The 16,969-nt window shown below is 60.8% G+C and overlaps 1 protein-coding gene across 2 annotated transcripts in view; it reads right to left on the reverse strand.

Annotated features, from left to right (window-relative positions):
• Positions 1-16,969, reverse strand: part of PTPRN2 (protein tyrosine phosphatase receptor type N2) — a 326,344-nt gene that overhangs the window by 64,473 nt on the left and 244,902 nt on the right. For both annotated transcript variants that reach the window (XM_045578276.1, XM_045578275.1), the window contains exon 13: positions 1,620-1,814. In XM_045578276.1, the coding sequence (XP_045434232.1) occupies positions 1,620-1,814 (195 nt within the window). The remainder of the gene's footprint in view (positions 1-1,619; positions 1,815-16,969) is intronic.

Genomic DNA, 16,969 nt, shown 5'->3' on the forward strand with positions numbered 1-16,969 from the left:
GACGGGGAAACGGCAGCCGCAGGAGGGGTGGGGGAGGCCCAGGCTCTCGCCGCGCGGCCCGGCGGACAGGTCCCCTCACTGCGGACTCCGGCAGGCGGTGCCCGGCCCTCACGCCTGCCGCCTGTCACCCTGACCCCACCTTCCTGCTGACAGTCAGCACCGCCCGCACTCCGGCCATGAAGCCCGCGTGACGCAGGGGCCACACGCACACGCCCGCACTCCCGCCCAGGAGGCCTCTGTGACCGCCCGGGAGAAAGGGCGCCACGGCGTGCAGACGAGCCCCGAGGGGAGGCGGGCTCTGAGGAGGCGGCGAGACGAGGGCAGGCGCTGCCTCCGTGGCCTGTCACTGCCCTCAGGGCACGTCTCCGAGGAGCTCCGGGCCGGCTGGCCGACACGTGGGCAGTGGATGTGCCCAGGCCGGCGCCACGGGCACACAGGCCCCCGTGAGACTGCGGCCGCGCCGGGGGAGGGAGGCACACGGATGTACGGTGCCGTGAGGCACGGGGACACGCCCCTCCACGCCAGGTCAGCGGCCCCTCCGTCCTGACGGTCATCCCCAGGCTCCCGGCCGCGGCCGCCACACACGTACATGCTCAGGGACGCCAGCGGCGGCTCTGCCCTCGTGTCCCAGGGGCAGAGGGCACGCGTGGCGCTGGGCCGCACCTCCCCGTGGACATGGTGCTTGGGCAGGCTCTGCCGCCATTGTTGGTGAAGCCTCTGCTTTGCCCCAAAGGGGCACAGGATCAAATCAGCGTTTTTCTTACCCCCACAGCCTGAGCTCGGGCTTTCAGCCTGCACACGCAGGGGGCCGCCTGGCCCTGCTGTCCGTCACACAGGACTGGCTCTGATGCCCGCTGGGGGTGCCAGCCTTCCAGGAGGAGAGGGTTCCCAGGGCCCTTGACCTTCGGGAGGGGCGTGGTGGGTTTCTCAGAGGGGACCCCACGTAGGCACACAGTGTGTTCATGTATTTGTGCAAACCACCTCCTGGGTCCCTGCCACGCGCCGGTCCCCAGGCCTGGGCCAAGGGCTGCTGGCCAGGGTGCTTCCTGCCAGAGGGAAGTGCTCCCACCACAGGGACCTGCGGCCGCTCACACAGAGTCCGCAGTGAGGCGTGTGCTCTGAGCGGTGTGTCTGGCCCGACACACACAGGCGGGCCGGCAGCGACGGCGGTGCCCGAGGAGAGGCGGCGAGAGGGCTGAGCTCTGGATGCCTCTTAAACCGGGTTAGCGTGTGCGGCGCAGGCCGCACGGCCGCCTGTCCCGCTGGACGGGAGCAGAGGCCAGCCGCATGTCCTCACGGAGACTGCCCGGCCCACGGGCCTCCTGCCAGGGCTGCGCCTGCGCCTCCCCTCCGTCCAGTGTCCCTCTGCGTCATGAGAAGCACGAGAGGACATTCCTTACCAGGTGACGCGGGCAGACACGGGGAGGGACAGTGCTGTCTGTCAGTTGGAGGTTAAAGAACGCAGCGCACAGTAGGCGCTAGTGCACCCCCCCCCCCCCCCCATGGGGCTGGCGCTCCGGGCAGGAGGCCCCAGCAGAGGAGCCCGGCCGGGCCCATCCCGGCGAGCCGCCCTCGGGGCCAGGACGCAGGCGGAGGGCGGCGCGGGGCGGCCGCCTTACCAGGACCATGTGGCCGGTGGAGATGTCCATGTTGGGCAGCGCCGGCTCCTCGGACCAGGACGAGGTGCTGCTCCGCGCGGGAGGGCTGGGCATCGGCCCGTCGCTGAACTGCGAGGACACGCTGCTGATGCGCGACACGTGCGGGGCCTCCGCGTGCTCAGACGTGCGCACGGCCATGCGCTGGCGACACAGCTCCTGGGAGACAGGGAGAGTGGGCATCAGTGCCCCCGGGCCGTGGCCTCCCCGCCCGGCACCCCCACTCCTCCACAGAGCCAGTGCAGGCCGGAGCTCCCCTGTGACCCAACACACACCCACACACACCCACACACACCCACACACACTGATATACACACACTCACACACACACTCACACACACACACACCCACACACACACCCACACACACACACTCACACACACTCACACACCCACACACACACGCACTGATATACACACACACACTCACACACTGATATACACACACACACACACTCACACACACTGATATACACACACACCCACACACACTGATATACACACACTCACACACACACTCACACACTCACACACTCACACCCACACACTCACACACACCCACACACACTGATATACACACACTCACACACACACACACACTCACACACCCACACTCACACACTCACACACACACACTGATATACACACACTCACACACACACTCACACACACACACTCACACACACTGATATACACACACACACACACACACACACACCCACACACTCACACACACCCACACACACACTGATATACACACACTCACACACACACTCACACACTCACACACCCACACCCACACACTCACACACACCCACACACACTGATATACACACACTCACACACACACACACACTCACACACCCACACTCACACACTCACACACACACACTGATATACACACACTCACACACACACTCACACACACACACTCACACACACTGATATACACACACACACACACCCACACCCACACACTCACACACACCCACACACACACTGATATACACACACTCACACACACACTCACACACTCACACACCCACACCCACACACTCACACACACCCACACACACTGATATACACACACTCACACACACACTCACACACACACTCACACACTGATATACACACACTCACACACACACACACTCACACACACACACTCACACACACACTGATATACACACTCACACACACACTCACACTGATATACACACACACACACTCACACACACACACACACACACACTGATATACACACACCCACACACACGCACTGATATACACACACACACTCACACACACACACACTCACACTGATATACACACACTCACACACACTCACACACACCCACACACACTGATATACACACACCCACACACACGCACTGATATACACACACACACTCACACACACACACACTGATATACACACTGATATACACACACTCACACACACACTCACACACTCACACGCAATGATATACACACAGTGATATACACACACTCACACGCACTGATATATACACACACACACTCACACACACACACTGATATACACACACTCACACTCACACTCACACTCACACATACACACACTCACACACACACACACACACTCTCTCTCGGGAAAAGGCTGGCCCAGCGCTGTGGTCACCCTGACAACCACGCTCGTGCAGACGCCTTCCTTCCGGGTGGGGCCAGGCCAGGGGGGCTGGGGTGGGGCCGGGGTGGGGCCGGGCCAGGGCAGGGTGCAGCCGGGGTGGGCCAGGGCGGGGCCGGGACCTGGACGTGGGAGGGGAGGGGCGGTTCATTGTGGACTGAGACATGGAAACTGGTCCCAAGTTGGCTGTTCAGGAAAAACACAATTCTCTTTGGGTCTCCCCTTCCCCCGCAAACAGATACAGCCCGCACGGGAGAGAGAACAGGCGGCAGGGAACCTGCCAGCTTGCTTTTCCAACTCGAGGACAAAAGGCGGCGTGCGGGTTGAAGCAGAAATCTCAGAGGGGCTGGGAGGCGCCGTCAGCCCCGCCCGCGCCTCGTCCACGGCTGACACGGAACACCGTGGCCGCAGGCCGTGGCCGCGGGCCGTCGCAGACTCGCGGGCCACCGGCCGGGAGCTTCTCCCGCCGTGACGTGAAAGGGAAGGCGTCGCGCGCCTGGGCTGCCAGAGTTAGTCTCTGACAAGGAAAGGCTGGTGCCTGCTGCTTTGGCACGTCGTGGGTGGTGGGCTTTCCGTGGCCAAGGACAGCGGGGTCGCCGCTCGGGGGCTCAGGGGGAGCTTTCCTGGGGCCTCTGGAGAACGAGGTGCCTCCAGCCGCGCAGAGCCGGGCCTTGGCTGTCTGGGACGTGGGAAGGGACAGCACATGCATCCTGCCGCCGGCCGTGGCGCGGGCGCGGGCGCGGGCGCGGGCGCGGCAACCACTGCTGCGTTGGCTCAGCTTCAGAGTACTGATGCTGAGGCCGCTGCGCACCGGCCGGCGGTGCCTGCTCTGCAGGAGAACGCTCTCCCCACAAACACCTGCTGTCCCAGGGCGCGGAGGGGCGAGCGCTTATTTTGGCCCCAGCACGCCGCGTCTCCTCGGCCTCTCTGCGCTCCTTCCTGCCGGGCCAGCGGGCGCTGAGGAAGCTGGAGGCCCAGTGAGAGAGGGCATGCCCACAGGAGACGGACAGGCTGGCAGTCCCTCTCCATGGAGCAGTGTCTGTGAGCAGCGGCTCCGCGGGGGCAGGTTCTCGGGAGCCATCCGTGTCTCAGGGTCAGGAAACCCACTGTCCGTGGAGGGACACCAGCCCCAGGGACTCAGGTCCACACCGCCACCTGCCAGCCGGGGCCTGTTCCTGGCTCCGCCTCCACAGCTCTGCAGCTCTGCCTCTGCTGTGTCCACCAACTGCGGCACCAGTTAAGGGGTTTGGAGGGTGAATGTGGGAGCACCCCACAGTGCTGAGCGCACAGGGAACGAGGGCACTGGGCTGGCCGAGCCCTACCCCCTCTGCCCCCTCTGCCCCCTCGGCCCCCTCGGCCCCCTCCAGGCGGCGCTCCCGCCAGGCTGAGCCCTCAGTCCTTGGCAGGAGACTCTCCCAGGGCAGTGGGGTTTGCAGGAAGAGAAGAGCAGCCTGTTTGCAGTCCCCAGATGCACATGCTCCATCACAGAAGAACCAGACACGTGACGTTTGTGCCACGTGTGTGCGTTAAAAATACCCAAACGGCATATTGGTTGTCAAGAACGGAAGCCAGGGGCCTGCTCTGCAGTGCAGACTCCCCACCAGGAAAGGTGCAGAACCGAGCTTTGCGGCCCGCGGGCCGCCCCGGCCCTGCCACCCCACGCCTGGGCAGCTCCTGGCACTCTGACACTTCCGTTTTCAGAGTGAGGACTCAGACTGAGAAGCAGGTCACCCCCACGACACAGCCCCCCAATGCAGGCCCCCAGGGCGCAGCCTCCCCACGCGGCTGCAGCCTCATTTCCCTGTGAGATGCCCTTCCCTGCGCCGAGCCGGCCGGCCTCTGCGAGCTGCCGCGTACAGCACAGCCCGCAAAACGCTTGGACAGGATTCTGGGGGCGAGAGCCATCCGACACAGAATGCTGACGTCTCTCCTCCAGCCCTCGAGGGCTGGGGCTGCGGGGCGGGCTCCCTCCGAGAGAAAGGCCTGTTGTTCGGAGCGTGAGGGAGAAAGACCAGGACGACAAAGGCGACGCAGGGCGGGCGCAGGAAGGGCCGAGGCCGCCGCGGGCCGAGGAGCGCAGCGGTTCCTGGGGGCGGGCGGGGCCACATCCTTGCAGCCGGTAAACCCTGAAGGCATCTAAAGGGATGGCCTCCTGGGCGGGACCGTCGCCGCTCCAAGGGCACCCCGAGTTCACTCTGCCCGGTGCCGCTGGGCGTGGGCCCAGACGTTCGGCTCAAGGCAGAGCCCGCGGGGAGGAAGTCTGAGGAGGCGCAGGCTGCTGGGGGCCTGAGGCCCGCCGTGGCCACCAGGACACGATGGTCAACACACCAACTGATGGCAATGAAGCCAAGAGCTCAGAGGCACGTGCAGGGAGAAGCAGGGGCGCAATGGGCCAAGTGCCACCATCCGAGGCCTCACCCTCTCGTCCTCCTCACCCTCCTCATTCTCCTCGTCCTCCTCACCCTCCTCACCCTCCTCATCCTCCTCGTCCTCCTCACCCTCCTCGTCCTCCTCGTCCTCCTCACCCTCCTCCTCCTCCTCACCCTCCTCGTCCTCCTCACCCTCCTCATCCTCCTCACCCTCCTCACCCTCCTCATCCTCCTCACCCTCCTCGTCCTCCTCACCCTCCTCCTCCTCACCCTCCTCGTCCTCCTCACCCTCCTCATCCTCCTCACCCTCCTCATCCTCCTCACCCTCCTCATCCTCCTCACCCTCCTCGTCCTCCTCACCCTCCTCCTCCTCACCCTCCTCGTCCTCCTCGTCCTCCTCGTCCTCCTCGTCCTCCTCACCCTCCTCGTCCTCCTCACCCTCCTCGTCCTCCTCGTCCTCCTCGTCCTCCTCACCCTCCTCGTCCTCCTCGTCCTCCTCACCCTCCTCACCCTCCTCGTCCTCCTCCTCCTCCTCACCCTCCTCGTCCTCCTCACCCTCCTCGTCCTCCTCCTCCTCCTCACCCTCCTCGTCCTCCTCCTCCTCCTCACCCTCCTCACCCTCCTCACCCTCCTCGTCCTCCTCGTCCTCCTCGTCCTCCTCACCCTCCTCATCCTCCACGGGTCCATCAGGCCTCACCCTCCTCGTCCTCCTCCTCCTCCTCATCCTCCTCACCCTCCTCATCCTCCTCACCCTCCTCGTCCTCCTCACCCTCCTCCTCCTCACCCTCCTCGTCCTCCTCGTCCTCCTCGTCCTCCTCACCCTCCTCGTCCTCCTCACCCTCCTCGTCCTCCTCACCCTCCTCGTCCTCCTCCTCCTCACCCTCCTCGTCCTCCTCCTCCTCCTCATCCTCCTCACCCTCCTCATCCTCCTCATCCTCCTCGTCCTCCTCGTCCTCCTCACCCTCCTCGTCCTCCTCACCCTCCTCGTCCTCCTCGTCCTCCTCACCCTCCTCGTCCTCCACGGGTCCATCAGGCCTCACCCTCCTCGTCCTCCTTAGGCCTCACCCTCCCCGTCTTCCGCGGGTCCGCCAGGCCGATTGTCACAGAAGCAGATTCCAGAGGAGCCGCTCCCAGGGAGCCCAGCGATGCTGGGAGCAGAGCGGAGCTGACGCTGCAGTTTGGGGGAGTCGTTCTGTACCAACATCCTCCCTGCAAACAGCTCTCTGGCCAGGTGGCTGTGGGAGCGATGGGACGTGTGCCAGGAGGGCCCCTGGCCCAGCCTGGTGCATCCTTATCAGAGGCTGGGCCACTGGGCCATGGCCCTCCCTGGGTGGGAAACAGGAACCTTCCATCCTCTGCCCACAGAAGTCGAAGCCACACCCGTCCTGGGGCGAGCGTGGCTTGACCTGGGCAGAGAGGCGCTGCCCCGGGGGCTCCCCACAGCCCGTCTCACCCAGCGTCCTGAGGCTTCTCGGTGATAGCTGGGTAATGTTTACACCGACTGCGGGATAGCACACACCCATGGGCAGAAATGAACGCACACACATGCACGAGTGAGTGCACACAGACCAGACATGTGTGCACACAGACGTGCACTCACACACACAGCCATGCACACACCACACACTCAAGTGCACAGAGCTGCGCATTCACACACGCATGGCCATGCACACAGCCATACATGCACACACATGCACACGGTCATACACACATATGCATGCACATGGGCACACACACACAAGCAAAGATACAGGCATGCACACAGGCATATATATGTACACACGGACATGCACACATGCATGCACACACACTCCCACATACACATGGACACACTCAGGCACACACACAAGCATACATGCTTGTACAGTGACTCCTACGCCGGTGAGAACTTGTTCACCGAGTTCTTCCCTCGGGGCCCTCGTGCGCCTCGTCACCTGACACCCTAATGGCCACCCTGGCTGCACCCACATGCCCGAGTTGGGTGTGCAGCTGCTTCATGCCAAGTGCTGCGTTCGAAACCCCTTCAAAAGCCAGGGAGCAGCCCCGTGGTGAATGCTGTTTGCCAAGCAGTGGTGAGTAATTTCCCAATTTTGTAAGATGTTTTCTCAAAATAAAGCTTAGTGTTACAGACGCATTTTAACTAAGAGAGGGGAAAGCAATTTTCCACCCAGGACTCGGAGGAGTCTGCAGCGGGAGAGGGTACCACGTCGGCTCTGCGCCGCCCTGCACCCTCGCCTCCATTGCCGCGAGCAGCGGCGGTCCGGTCCCCTGCGGCCACCTCAGCGACTCCGCCTCCCAGACCCAGGAACAGACACCATCGTTTGTCCCTTCTCCATCATCCTAGGCTGTCGTCAGCGCCGCCGCTGGGCGCAGTGGCAGCGCGGACCTGGGTGCTGCCGCGTCCCGGGCCTCCTTGGCGCGGCTGGCCGTCACCTGGCACCCGGCCTGGCTCCGAAGTGTCTCTCGCCCTCAGGTCCGGGGGCGGAGAAGCCTGCTCTGCTGCTGGGTCTGAGGCTCCGGAGGACTTTGCAGTTCACTCCACAAAATGTGCCGCTGGGCCTCCCCAGACCGGGGGCACGGAGACCAAGGACACACCAAGGACACGCGTTCTCTCCGCCTCCACAGCTCCTGACGGGAGTCGCGTGATCCCGGAGCACAGTTATCAGAATAGAAACAGCATCTTCCCTCTCCGGGCCGGTGCAGCAGGGCTCTGCCGTCACCCAAAGGCGTGAGCGAGGCTGGGTTTCAGGCCCGGGCCCGTGTCTGCAGCATTGCTGGCTGCTTCCTGTCTCAGCGGCAGCCCCAAGGACCCCCAACAGGCCCAGTGGCGAGACCCCACTTCCTGGGCTCCTGCGGCTGATGGCTCACCAGAAGTCAGAGACACCCTCGAAGTTCAGGGAGCCCACCCAGCCCTGCAGCCACGCCTTTCCCCCAGCGTGGCGCCCCAGCGGAACGCCAGGCAGCTGCAGCCACCGGCCTGCACCTCAGCAAGCGCTGCTTCTTCAGAACCTTTGTCCCTCAGTTCCCTTCTTGCTCAGAAGATAAGGAATGATCGTCACCTGTCACCGCCGTCCGATCCCTTTTGTCAGCACCCACAGCTGGCTGCTCCCCCGTGGGAGGCCGCTGGCCGTGGCTGTCAGTTCTGGTGGCTTCTTTCTGCCCAGCAAGTCTGCTGCTCACTCAGCTCAATGCATCCACTGGCTCCCCCGAGCACATGCAGGTCTGGCCTCGCCCCTGGGGAGGGGGACAGGGCAGGGGGCACAGAAACCCAAGGGTGCTTCGGCCAGTGCCGATGAACCAGGGGCTCCACATACAAGATGAGGGACCTGGGTTCTGAAAGGTAAGACAAGGGCAGCAGGACAGGGCCCTGGAGCTGAGGTGGTCCTGGCCGGGCAGGCGCACAGAGGGTGGCTGCAGGTGGCAGGTGGGGTGACCCAGTGACAGAGTGGGGGTAGGCAGCCTGCACAAAGGTGCAGACAGAACAGCACCGGACTCTGCAGGTGGTGAGGACCGGGCCAGGGGTACCCCTCCAGCGCAGCCTCGGTCTATTATAATTAGGCAAAGGGCAGGGCCCAAGGGCTAGGTCTGGGCCGGGTAGGGAGCTCGGGGGAGGTCCCCAAGCAGACCACATGTCATTCTGGGGCCCAGTGATTCCATCTGAAGGGTTTGATGGAGCCGGTGGGGTTCTGAGCCGCGGCACGCAGTCACCTCTGGTCCGGGAAGCTAAGGGCCTGACAACGGGGGCCGGCAGTTCCTGAGTCTGTCCTCCACCGAGAGGAGCCCCGCTGACCTTGGGCAGCAGCCGTTGTGCCGAGCCCCTGCGAGCCGGGGCCGGGCTGCGCTCCGCAGAGAGGGCGGAGGCCAGCTGGGGCTGAGCACCTGCAGCGGAGCGGGTCCTGGGACCAGACCACTTGGGAGGCCCGGGGGGTGGGGTGTGGACTGGAAGCTGAGGGGGCGGGGGGACAGACAGGCCACCGCCGGAAAGGAAGCCTCTGAGAGCACCTGACAGGACCTGCGGTGCTCTGGTTCCCTCGGTTTCCCGGCCCAGGCCACCTGCCTGGACTCGGATTTCACTTTACCCCTCACTCGAGGGCATTCCATTGGCCTTTAGGGAGAGGGAGGGAAAGACAGAAACACATCCACTGGCTGGCTCCTGCACGAGGCAACCAGGACCCGGGCTGTGGAGGAGCCTGCCACCGAGGCACGTGCCCTTACTGCAATCGAACCCACAACCTTTTGGTGCACAGACGATGCTCCAACCAATGGGGCCACCTGGCCAGGGCGCCAGGACACCCCCCCACCACCACTGTGTCTCACAGACACCTGCTCTGTCCCCCACCCAGGGCGGCTCCTGCTGAACGCTGTGCTCCGTAGGCTCCAGGAACTGGGCCCCAGGAGCAGGCTTCCTGCTTAGTTATCCGCCTCATTGGCTTCACAGAAAATGAAAATGAGAAAATGCACATGGAACAACTCCAACCCTTTCCATAACCAGAGGACTTAAGTCCTGTGTGTGCTAATAGTGCTAGAACCCATCCCATACACCCTTTTAATTGATTTGCAATTAAACATCATAAAGTCAATCGCAGCCTGAGCTTCACGCCCACAACCCTGAGCCACCCCCGGATCCCCGAGCCTCAGGACGCGGGCCTTGCTCTTCCTTCTCCTGCTCTCCAGTCTGGCACACGGACACGGACACGGACACGCACAGACACGCCGGCCCTGTCCTGCCTTAGTTACCGGCCACCCTCCGAAGAGGAGCCTCAGTGGGGAGTTTTAGCAACAACGTTTAAGAGCAGCTAATGAATGGGGAAAAGAAACCCTACTAAGCAGCTTTCTAATAAGGTAACAAAGTGGTGGCTGCTACATCCCGAAGGAACGACTGCTGCTGAGGACTCCGTCGCAGACCCCCGGGCTGCGGCCTGTGCCCGGGATCCCGTCTGCCCCCTCTCCGGCCCGGGCTCAGCCTTCTCCGGCTCCTCCGCCTCCCGCCCACACCTCAGCTCCGAGAACACCGCTCCGTCTTCTGGGCAGGGTCCGGCCAGGCCGGGGGGACCACCCACACCGGACGCCCTGCCTCCGGTTCTCTCCCTCTGAGCCTCTCGGCCGCCTCCTCCGGGAAGCATCCTTGACCACCCCAGGCTCCCTTGCTCCATCATGGCTCTGCTTGTCTCCACCGCCACACTTTTCACGGTTTCACGAAATGCTGGTTCACAAACGTGATTCTCTTCATCAGGAGAAAAAGGCATCTGGAAAGAGACCTGCTGGGCCGTTCTAAGTCCCTCCAGGGAGCCCGGTCTATGCGGATGCAGACGCGGACACCGCCCAGCGCGTGTGCGGCTACAGGCAGAGCTCCAATGCCGCTGCCGCCCCGGGAGGGAAGGAGGGTGCAGGTCGCAGGGCCGGGAGCCCAGAGAACTCCGGGTAGAAGGGTGTCAAGGTCAAGTGACGCCAAGGTCAGCCTCGTCCCTGGGCAGGGTCCGGCCAGGCCGGGGGGACCACCCACACCGGTCTGCCGGCCAGGCTCTGGCGCCAGCCCCTCGTGGGACCCGGGGCCACGGCCGCGGCCGCCCTCCTGTCTGACTGCTCCTCACGTCCCGCGGCTCGAGCTGCCGCCCTCCCGCCCTCCCTTGCTTCTCCATTACTTACGCCCGGAGGCGCCCGGAGGCCTCCTGTGCAGAGCAGCTCTCCAGTGCCAGCCAGGGCTCCTGTGGAGGCCGGTCTCTGGTGCGGTACCCGTGCCCGTCTGCGGGCTGTTCACAGCTGCCCGCCCTGCTGACCCTGGGCCGTCACTGCCGTCCAGGCGGCCTGCAGGCAGAGGCCCCCCTTCGGGGGGGGGGGGGCGGGGGCTGGAGAGGTTGGAGATGAGCTTCGTCTCCTTCCTGGGTCTGCTGTCCTGGGGCGGAGGGTAGAGGGAGGGAATCCGTCTCCCGCCCTCAGCCCAGGTGCCCGTCCTCCAGTCCTCCACAGCCCCTCACCCCACCGTCTACGCCCCCGCTGAGTTACTCTCCCTTCTCCCCACAACATCCATGCCTGGCCTGCATGGAGCACCTCTCCCCGAGAGCTCTGGCTGCACCCTCAGGGTCACATGAGAGCCACCCTCCCTGGCAGGCGGTGGTGACAGAAGACCCTAACCTGGACTCCATCTGCAGCCTCTGGCCCTCCTGCAGAGGCACAGACCTATGGGGGCACAGGCCCTTGGGGACACAGACTGGCAGGGTTTGCTGACCTCGGTCCCTCCTCCAACCCCTTCCTCAGAGTGCCTCCCGCCCAGGGCAGGCTGGGCTCCGTCCTCCCTGGGGTGCCCCTGTCGGGTGCAGAGGAGGTGCCCTTTGCTGAACCAGGGCCCCAGGAGGGAGCCCATGTGAGGTGGACGGGCACACCCGGGAGGGGAGGGCCAGCAAGGACCTGAGCGCCTGGAACCGCCCGCCCCCCCCCCCCCCCCCGCCACGTCCACAGCAGAATCGAGAGTTGGGACGCCTGACACTCCTGTGGCCTGGGCTGACCTCCAGGGCCCAGCGAGGAGCACAAAGCTCTCCTGCGGTGTGGACTTGGCGGGTGAGAGCGGGCGCAGAGGCCTGGCCCGCGCTGGGGCTGGGAAGCGCGTCGCTCTGCCCGTGAGCTCAGCACTCGGGAGGAGAGGCAGCTGAAGAGGAGCACGCAGCAGGAACTGCGGACCAGAGACCAGACGACGGGCTGGGGGTGGACACCCCGCCCACGGGTTCCTGCAGCGCTGGGAGCCGAGCCTCAGGGCTGGGGACGCACTTGGTGCTGAGCTCAGAGCTCAGGGGACCTCGCTCGTCCTGATTGGGCTCCGCTGCCGCCCGGCCCCGGCGTGGACAGGGCCAGCCTGGCTTCCAGAGCGCCGGTGGACGTGGCGGTGGCCGGCGGCCGGCGGCCGGCGTGGGAGGCGCCTCCCGGGGCAGGTGGGGCTGAGGAGGTTGCGGGGTAAACGTGACGGAGCCGTCGGCTTCCGGGCCGGAGAGGACCCCTCTTCCCTCCCAGGAGAGGACCCGGGCCACGGAGGCCAAGCGGACGCCCCCTCCTCCCAGAGCCACGTCCTGTCCTTCCCCAGGAAACAGTTCCCTGCTGAAAGCAGCCTGCCATGGCCGCCGTGACCTCAGACCCGCCGCCCCGCACCGTCGCAGCTCAGATCCCATCTCGTCTCCGCCTCCGAACCAGGCGGCCCCTCCTTCCTGCGCGGCGTCTGCCTGATGCTCGGGAGCGCCTTCGCTAGCGGCCCCACGGCGAGCTGGTGCTGAGAGCCGGCTCTCAGGAGCCACCGCGGGAAAGTGGTCATGGAGCACCCGCTGTGGGCTGCGCCCCCCGGAAAACTGTCCGCTCAGGCGGGAGGCATCCGAGCACCTCGCTCGCTCCTCGGCCGCTGGCAGCCCACGTGCAGGCGCGGCTCCGGGATGGCGCCCTTTGCTCTCCTCGTGGCCAAGGCCGTGGGTCCCCTGAGCACAGGCACCGAGTCAGCGCCGGCGCCCACGCCCTCACCCCGGGGCCTGGCCTCCGTTCCAGGCAGCGAGGCGTCACTCGCAGAGCCACGTGTTCCTTGGACGTCTCAGGACCCTCCACCCCCGACAGTGCCCTCAGCTGGCTCTAGGAGGGGAAGGAAATGACCTCTCGTGGCCGCTCAGGCACCCTTCTGTGTGTGAGGACAGATTGCTTACTGGGTATTTGCAAAAGAAATGACTTTGACCCGAAAGTTTAAGTAGAAAGCAAAGGAACGCCATTCTGAGACCGCAGCTGACCAAAGGAGCTGGGACATCCTGCCCTCTTGCCCCCTCCGTGCCTACTGGTGACGCTCACCACCTGGGAAACGCAGGCCCTTCCGCGGAGCCAGGACCATCAGCCAACATGTGCCCGTCCTGCCTGTGGGAGCCAGCTGGCCCTGGCCAGGTGCACGGGCTCACAGGGGGCATCGGCCTGAGCCAGCGGGGCCCGACCGGCAGCACCCCACCGGCAATGCCCTGGTGTGTGCGCGCTGAGTGGCTCTTTATCGGTGTCCATCAACCAAACGCCTGCTCCCTGGGTGGGACCCGAGGCCTCCCGGTGCCGGACACCTGCCGCTGCTGTGCGGTAAACACAGGCCCGAACACCAGACCCGCAGGAGTCCCAGGCTTGGTGGCCTGCGAGCCTGGAACTTGTGCTGCGCGGTGATCGGAGCCTCCAGGACCTGGTGCCATCAGAGCCGGACAGCACCGGAAGAGAGGCCTTCCCGCACCAGCTCCACTCGGCCAGCGGCACAGGCGCATGCCCCGTGGTGTGTGAGGGCACGGCACACCAACAGCACCATTCTTTGGTGCCTGTGCACTACTCTCAGTGAACATATGTGTAAATGTACACATGCATGTACACACATAGACAGCCAGTCCTTGAACAACATGAGTTTCCACGGCAGGGTACACTTCATGTGGATTTTTTTCAGTAAATACAATTAATGTATTTTCTATTCTGTACGATCTTCTACAAAGCAGTTTCTCTTCTCCAGCTTACCTTACTGTAAGAGTACAGTGTGTGGCACACACAGCAGACAACCATGTGTTAGCTGGCTGTAGTTTGGCAGCATTGGGCTCTTAGTCATTAAGGTTTTGGGGTCAAAAGCAAAACGTAGATTTCCATCTGCCTGGGGCTGGGAGTCTCGTTACTCAAGGCCAGCTGTATACATTATAAGATGATGTGCCAATTTGGGGAAAAAAGAAAATAAGAAGTTGGCTGTTTTTATAATGAAGTACAAATGTAATCCAAATAGGTTATGTTTTATATATTTAGAAGAAAAACAACACTTACTAAAACAGTGGAGGAAAGTTTGGTGCCAGTATTTAGTTTTAAAAAATGATCTTTAAAAAGAGATTCCAGTTCTTCTAAAAGTTAGTGTGCCCAGTTCTTCTAAGTGTGAACAAAGTAAGCAAAGATGGATCCTTCAGTGACACCGAGACATATTGTTAATGTCCAAATGTAAGAGCTCATCAAGAAAGACATGGTTTTCTAAGAGGTAAACAAACGAAGTATCATGCATTCACAGCAAGCCATGAGCACTTTCAAATCTGAGTCTGTCTATAAAGACTTCCATTGAGAGGAAGAAAAATGTTATAAAAAGTTTGCATGATAATCCATTGAATACGAAGTATGGGTGGCCCCTGAATCCCACGCCTCACCCCTGTGCCATGGGGACGTTACTACAGCAGTCCCTCGGTGTCTGAGGGGTGGTTTCCTTTTCCCTCCCATAAAACGGCCCCAAACAGAAACCAAGATGGAGGCCTTGATAAGCACCTAAGCTGCTGCCTCATTCAACAATTTCAAAACAACAACTAAAAACAGAACGACATCACCCAAAACCACAGGAAAGCTGGCGGAGTGGGAAATCTACAACCAGAAAGAAGGAGAGAGGCTCACGGATCTGGGAGCTGAAAAGCGCTGAAGTAGGGAGACATGCGCACAGAGAGGAAGGGCAGCCAAGTGCCTGGCTGGAGGGAGGGGAAAGGAAGCCCCCGACTGCACTGCACCCCAGTTCCAACTGCACTGAACCCCAGTCCCGGCTGAAACCCCGTGGACCAAGGCTCGTACGGGTGGAGTCTGGACTGTAGAGAAAAGCACACGGAGACTCAGAGACTGGGAGACCGGGGGAGCCGGGAGCCGCAGCGGGCAGGGTTCTAGAGGTGTGTGCACCAGTGAGTGTGTGCAGAGGTCTGACTGTGGAGGTTGCCACAGCCTCTCTATAGAAGAAGGAATTGGAAGCTCCTGACCACACTGAATCCCAGTTCCAACTGTACTGGGATTAAAAATATTATACGCAGACCCAATCCAGTTTCGGCAAGCCCCTAAGGCACCCATGCTCTTACAAGGGGAATTTGGACTGTCAGGTGGAAATTCAGGGGATCCATGGAAGGCGAGCACACAAGGGCAGGGCTGACGGGAAGCCAAGATTGTCGTCTCAGCCCTGAGACTCTGCCCCATCCAAGCTGAGCACAAAGGCTTTTGCAATTTTGCAAGTCTGATCCTATAAGACTGTCTCCAATACAGAAGGTATCTGGCTTAGACACGCTGATACATCCAATTAGCCTGGAGTTAAGTTCCTCCCAGTGACACCAACAACGATCAAGATTTAACTACAACAAGGCTGTACACACAGTACACCAAGAGTGTCCACCTCAGGTAACTGGAAGGCTGACCCACCGGCCCATATAGGACACCTAGCACACAAAGCCACCCTAGCAACTCAGGGAAGCAGCAAAAATGAGACAAGGAAATAGATCTCAAACGAAAGAAATGGAGGAGAACAAATGTCTGGATATAAAGTTCAAAACCACGGTTATAAGGTTTTTAAAGAATTTCCTAGAAAAGGCCAATAAATTTAACGAGACCCTCGAAGATATGAAAAAGGACCAACTAGAAATTAAAAATACACTAATTGAAATTAAAAATATTATACAGAGACCCAATAACAGACTAAAGGAACCAAGAATCAAGTCAAAGATTTGGAATACAAAGAGGCAAAGGACACTTCTCAGGAGAAGCAAGAAGAGAAGAGAATCCAGAATGTTGAAGATAATGTAAGAAGCCTCTGGGACAACTTCAAGCATACCAACATCAGAATTATGGGAGTGCCAGAAGAAAAGAGAGAGCAAGATACTGAAAACCTATTAGAAGAAATAATGACAGAAAACTTTCCCTACCTGGTGAAAGAAATAGACTTACAAGCCCAGGAAGTGTACAGAACCCCAAACAAAAGGAATCCAAAGAGGATCACACCAAGACACATCATAATTAAAATGCCAAGGGCAAAAGACAAAGAGAGAATTTTACAAGCAGCAAGAGAAAAACAGTTAGTTACCTATGAGGGAGCACCCATATGATTATCAGCTGATTTCTCAACAGAAACTATGCAGGCCAGATGGCAGTGGCAAGAAATATTCAAAGTGATGAATAGCAAGAACCTACAACCAAGATTACCCAGCAAAGTTATCATTCAGAATTGAAGGGCAGATAACAAGCTTCACAGATAAGAAAAAGTTAAAGGAGTTCATCATCACCAAACCAGTATTATATGAAATGCTAAAAGGTGTTCTTTAAAAAGAGGAAAACAAAGAAAAAAGTAAAGATAAAAATTATGAACAACAAATACATATATACCAACAAGTGAATCTAAAAGTCAAGTGAATTAAAAATCTGAGGAACAGAATAAACTGGTGAATAAAATAGAATTAGGGGCATAGACTGGGAGGAGATTGATAATTCTCAGGGGGAAAGGGGTGTGCAGGAAGAGACTGGACTAAA

The sequence above is a fragment of the Pipistrellus kuhlii genome, unplaced genomic scaffold (genome assembly GCF_014108245.1).
Source record: "Pipistrellus kuhlii isolate mPipKuh1 unplaced genomic scaffold, mPipKuh1.p scaffold_m20_p_94, whole genome shotgun sequence".
Taxonomy (NCBI): Eukaryota; Metazoa; Chordata; class Mammalia; order Chiroptera; family Vespertilionidae; genus Pipistrellus; species Pipistrellus kuhlii.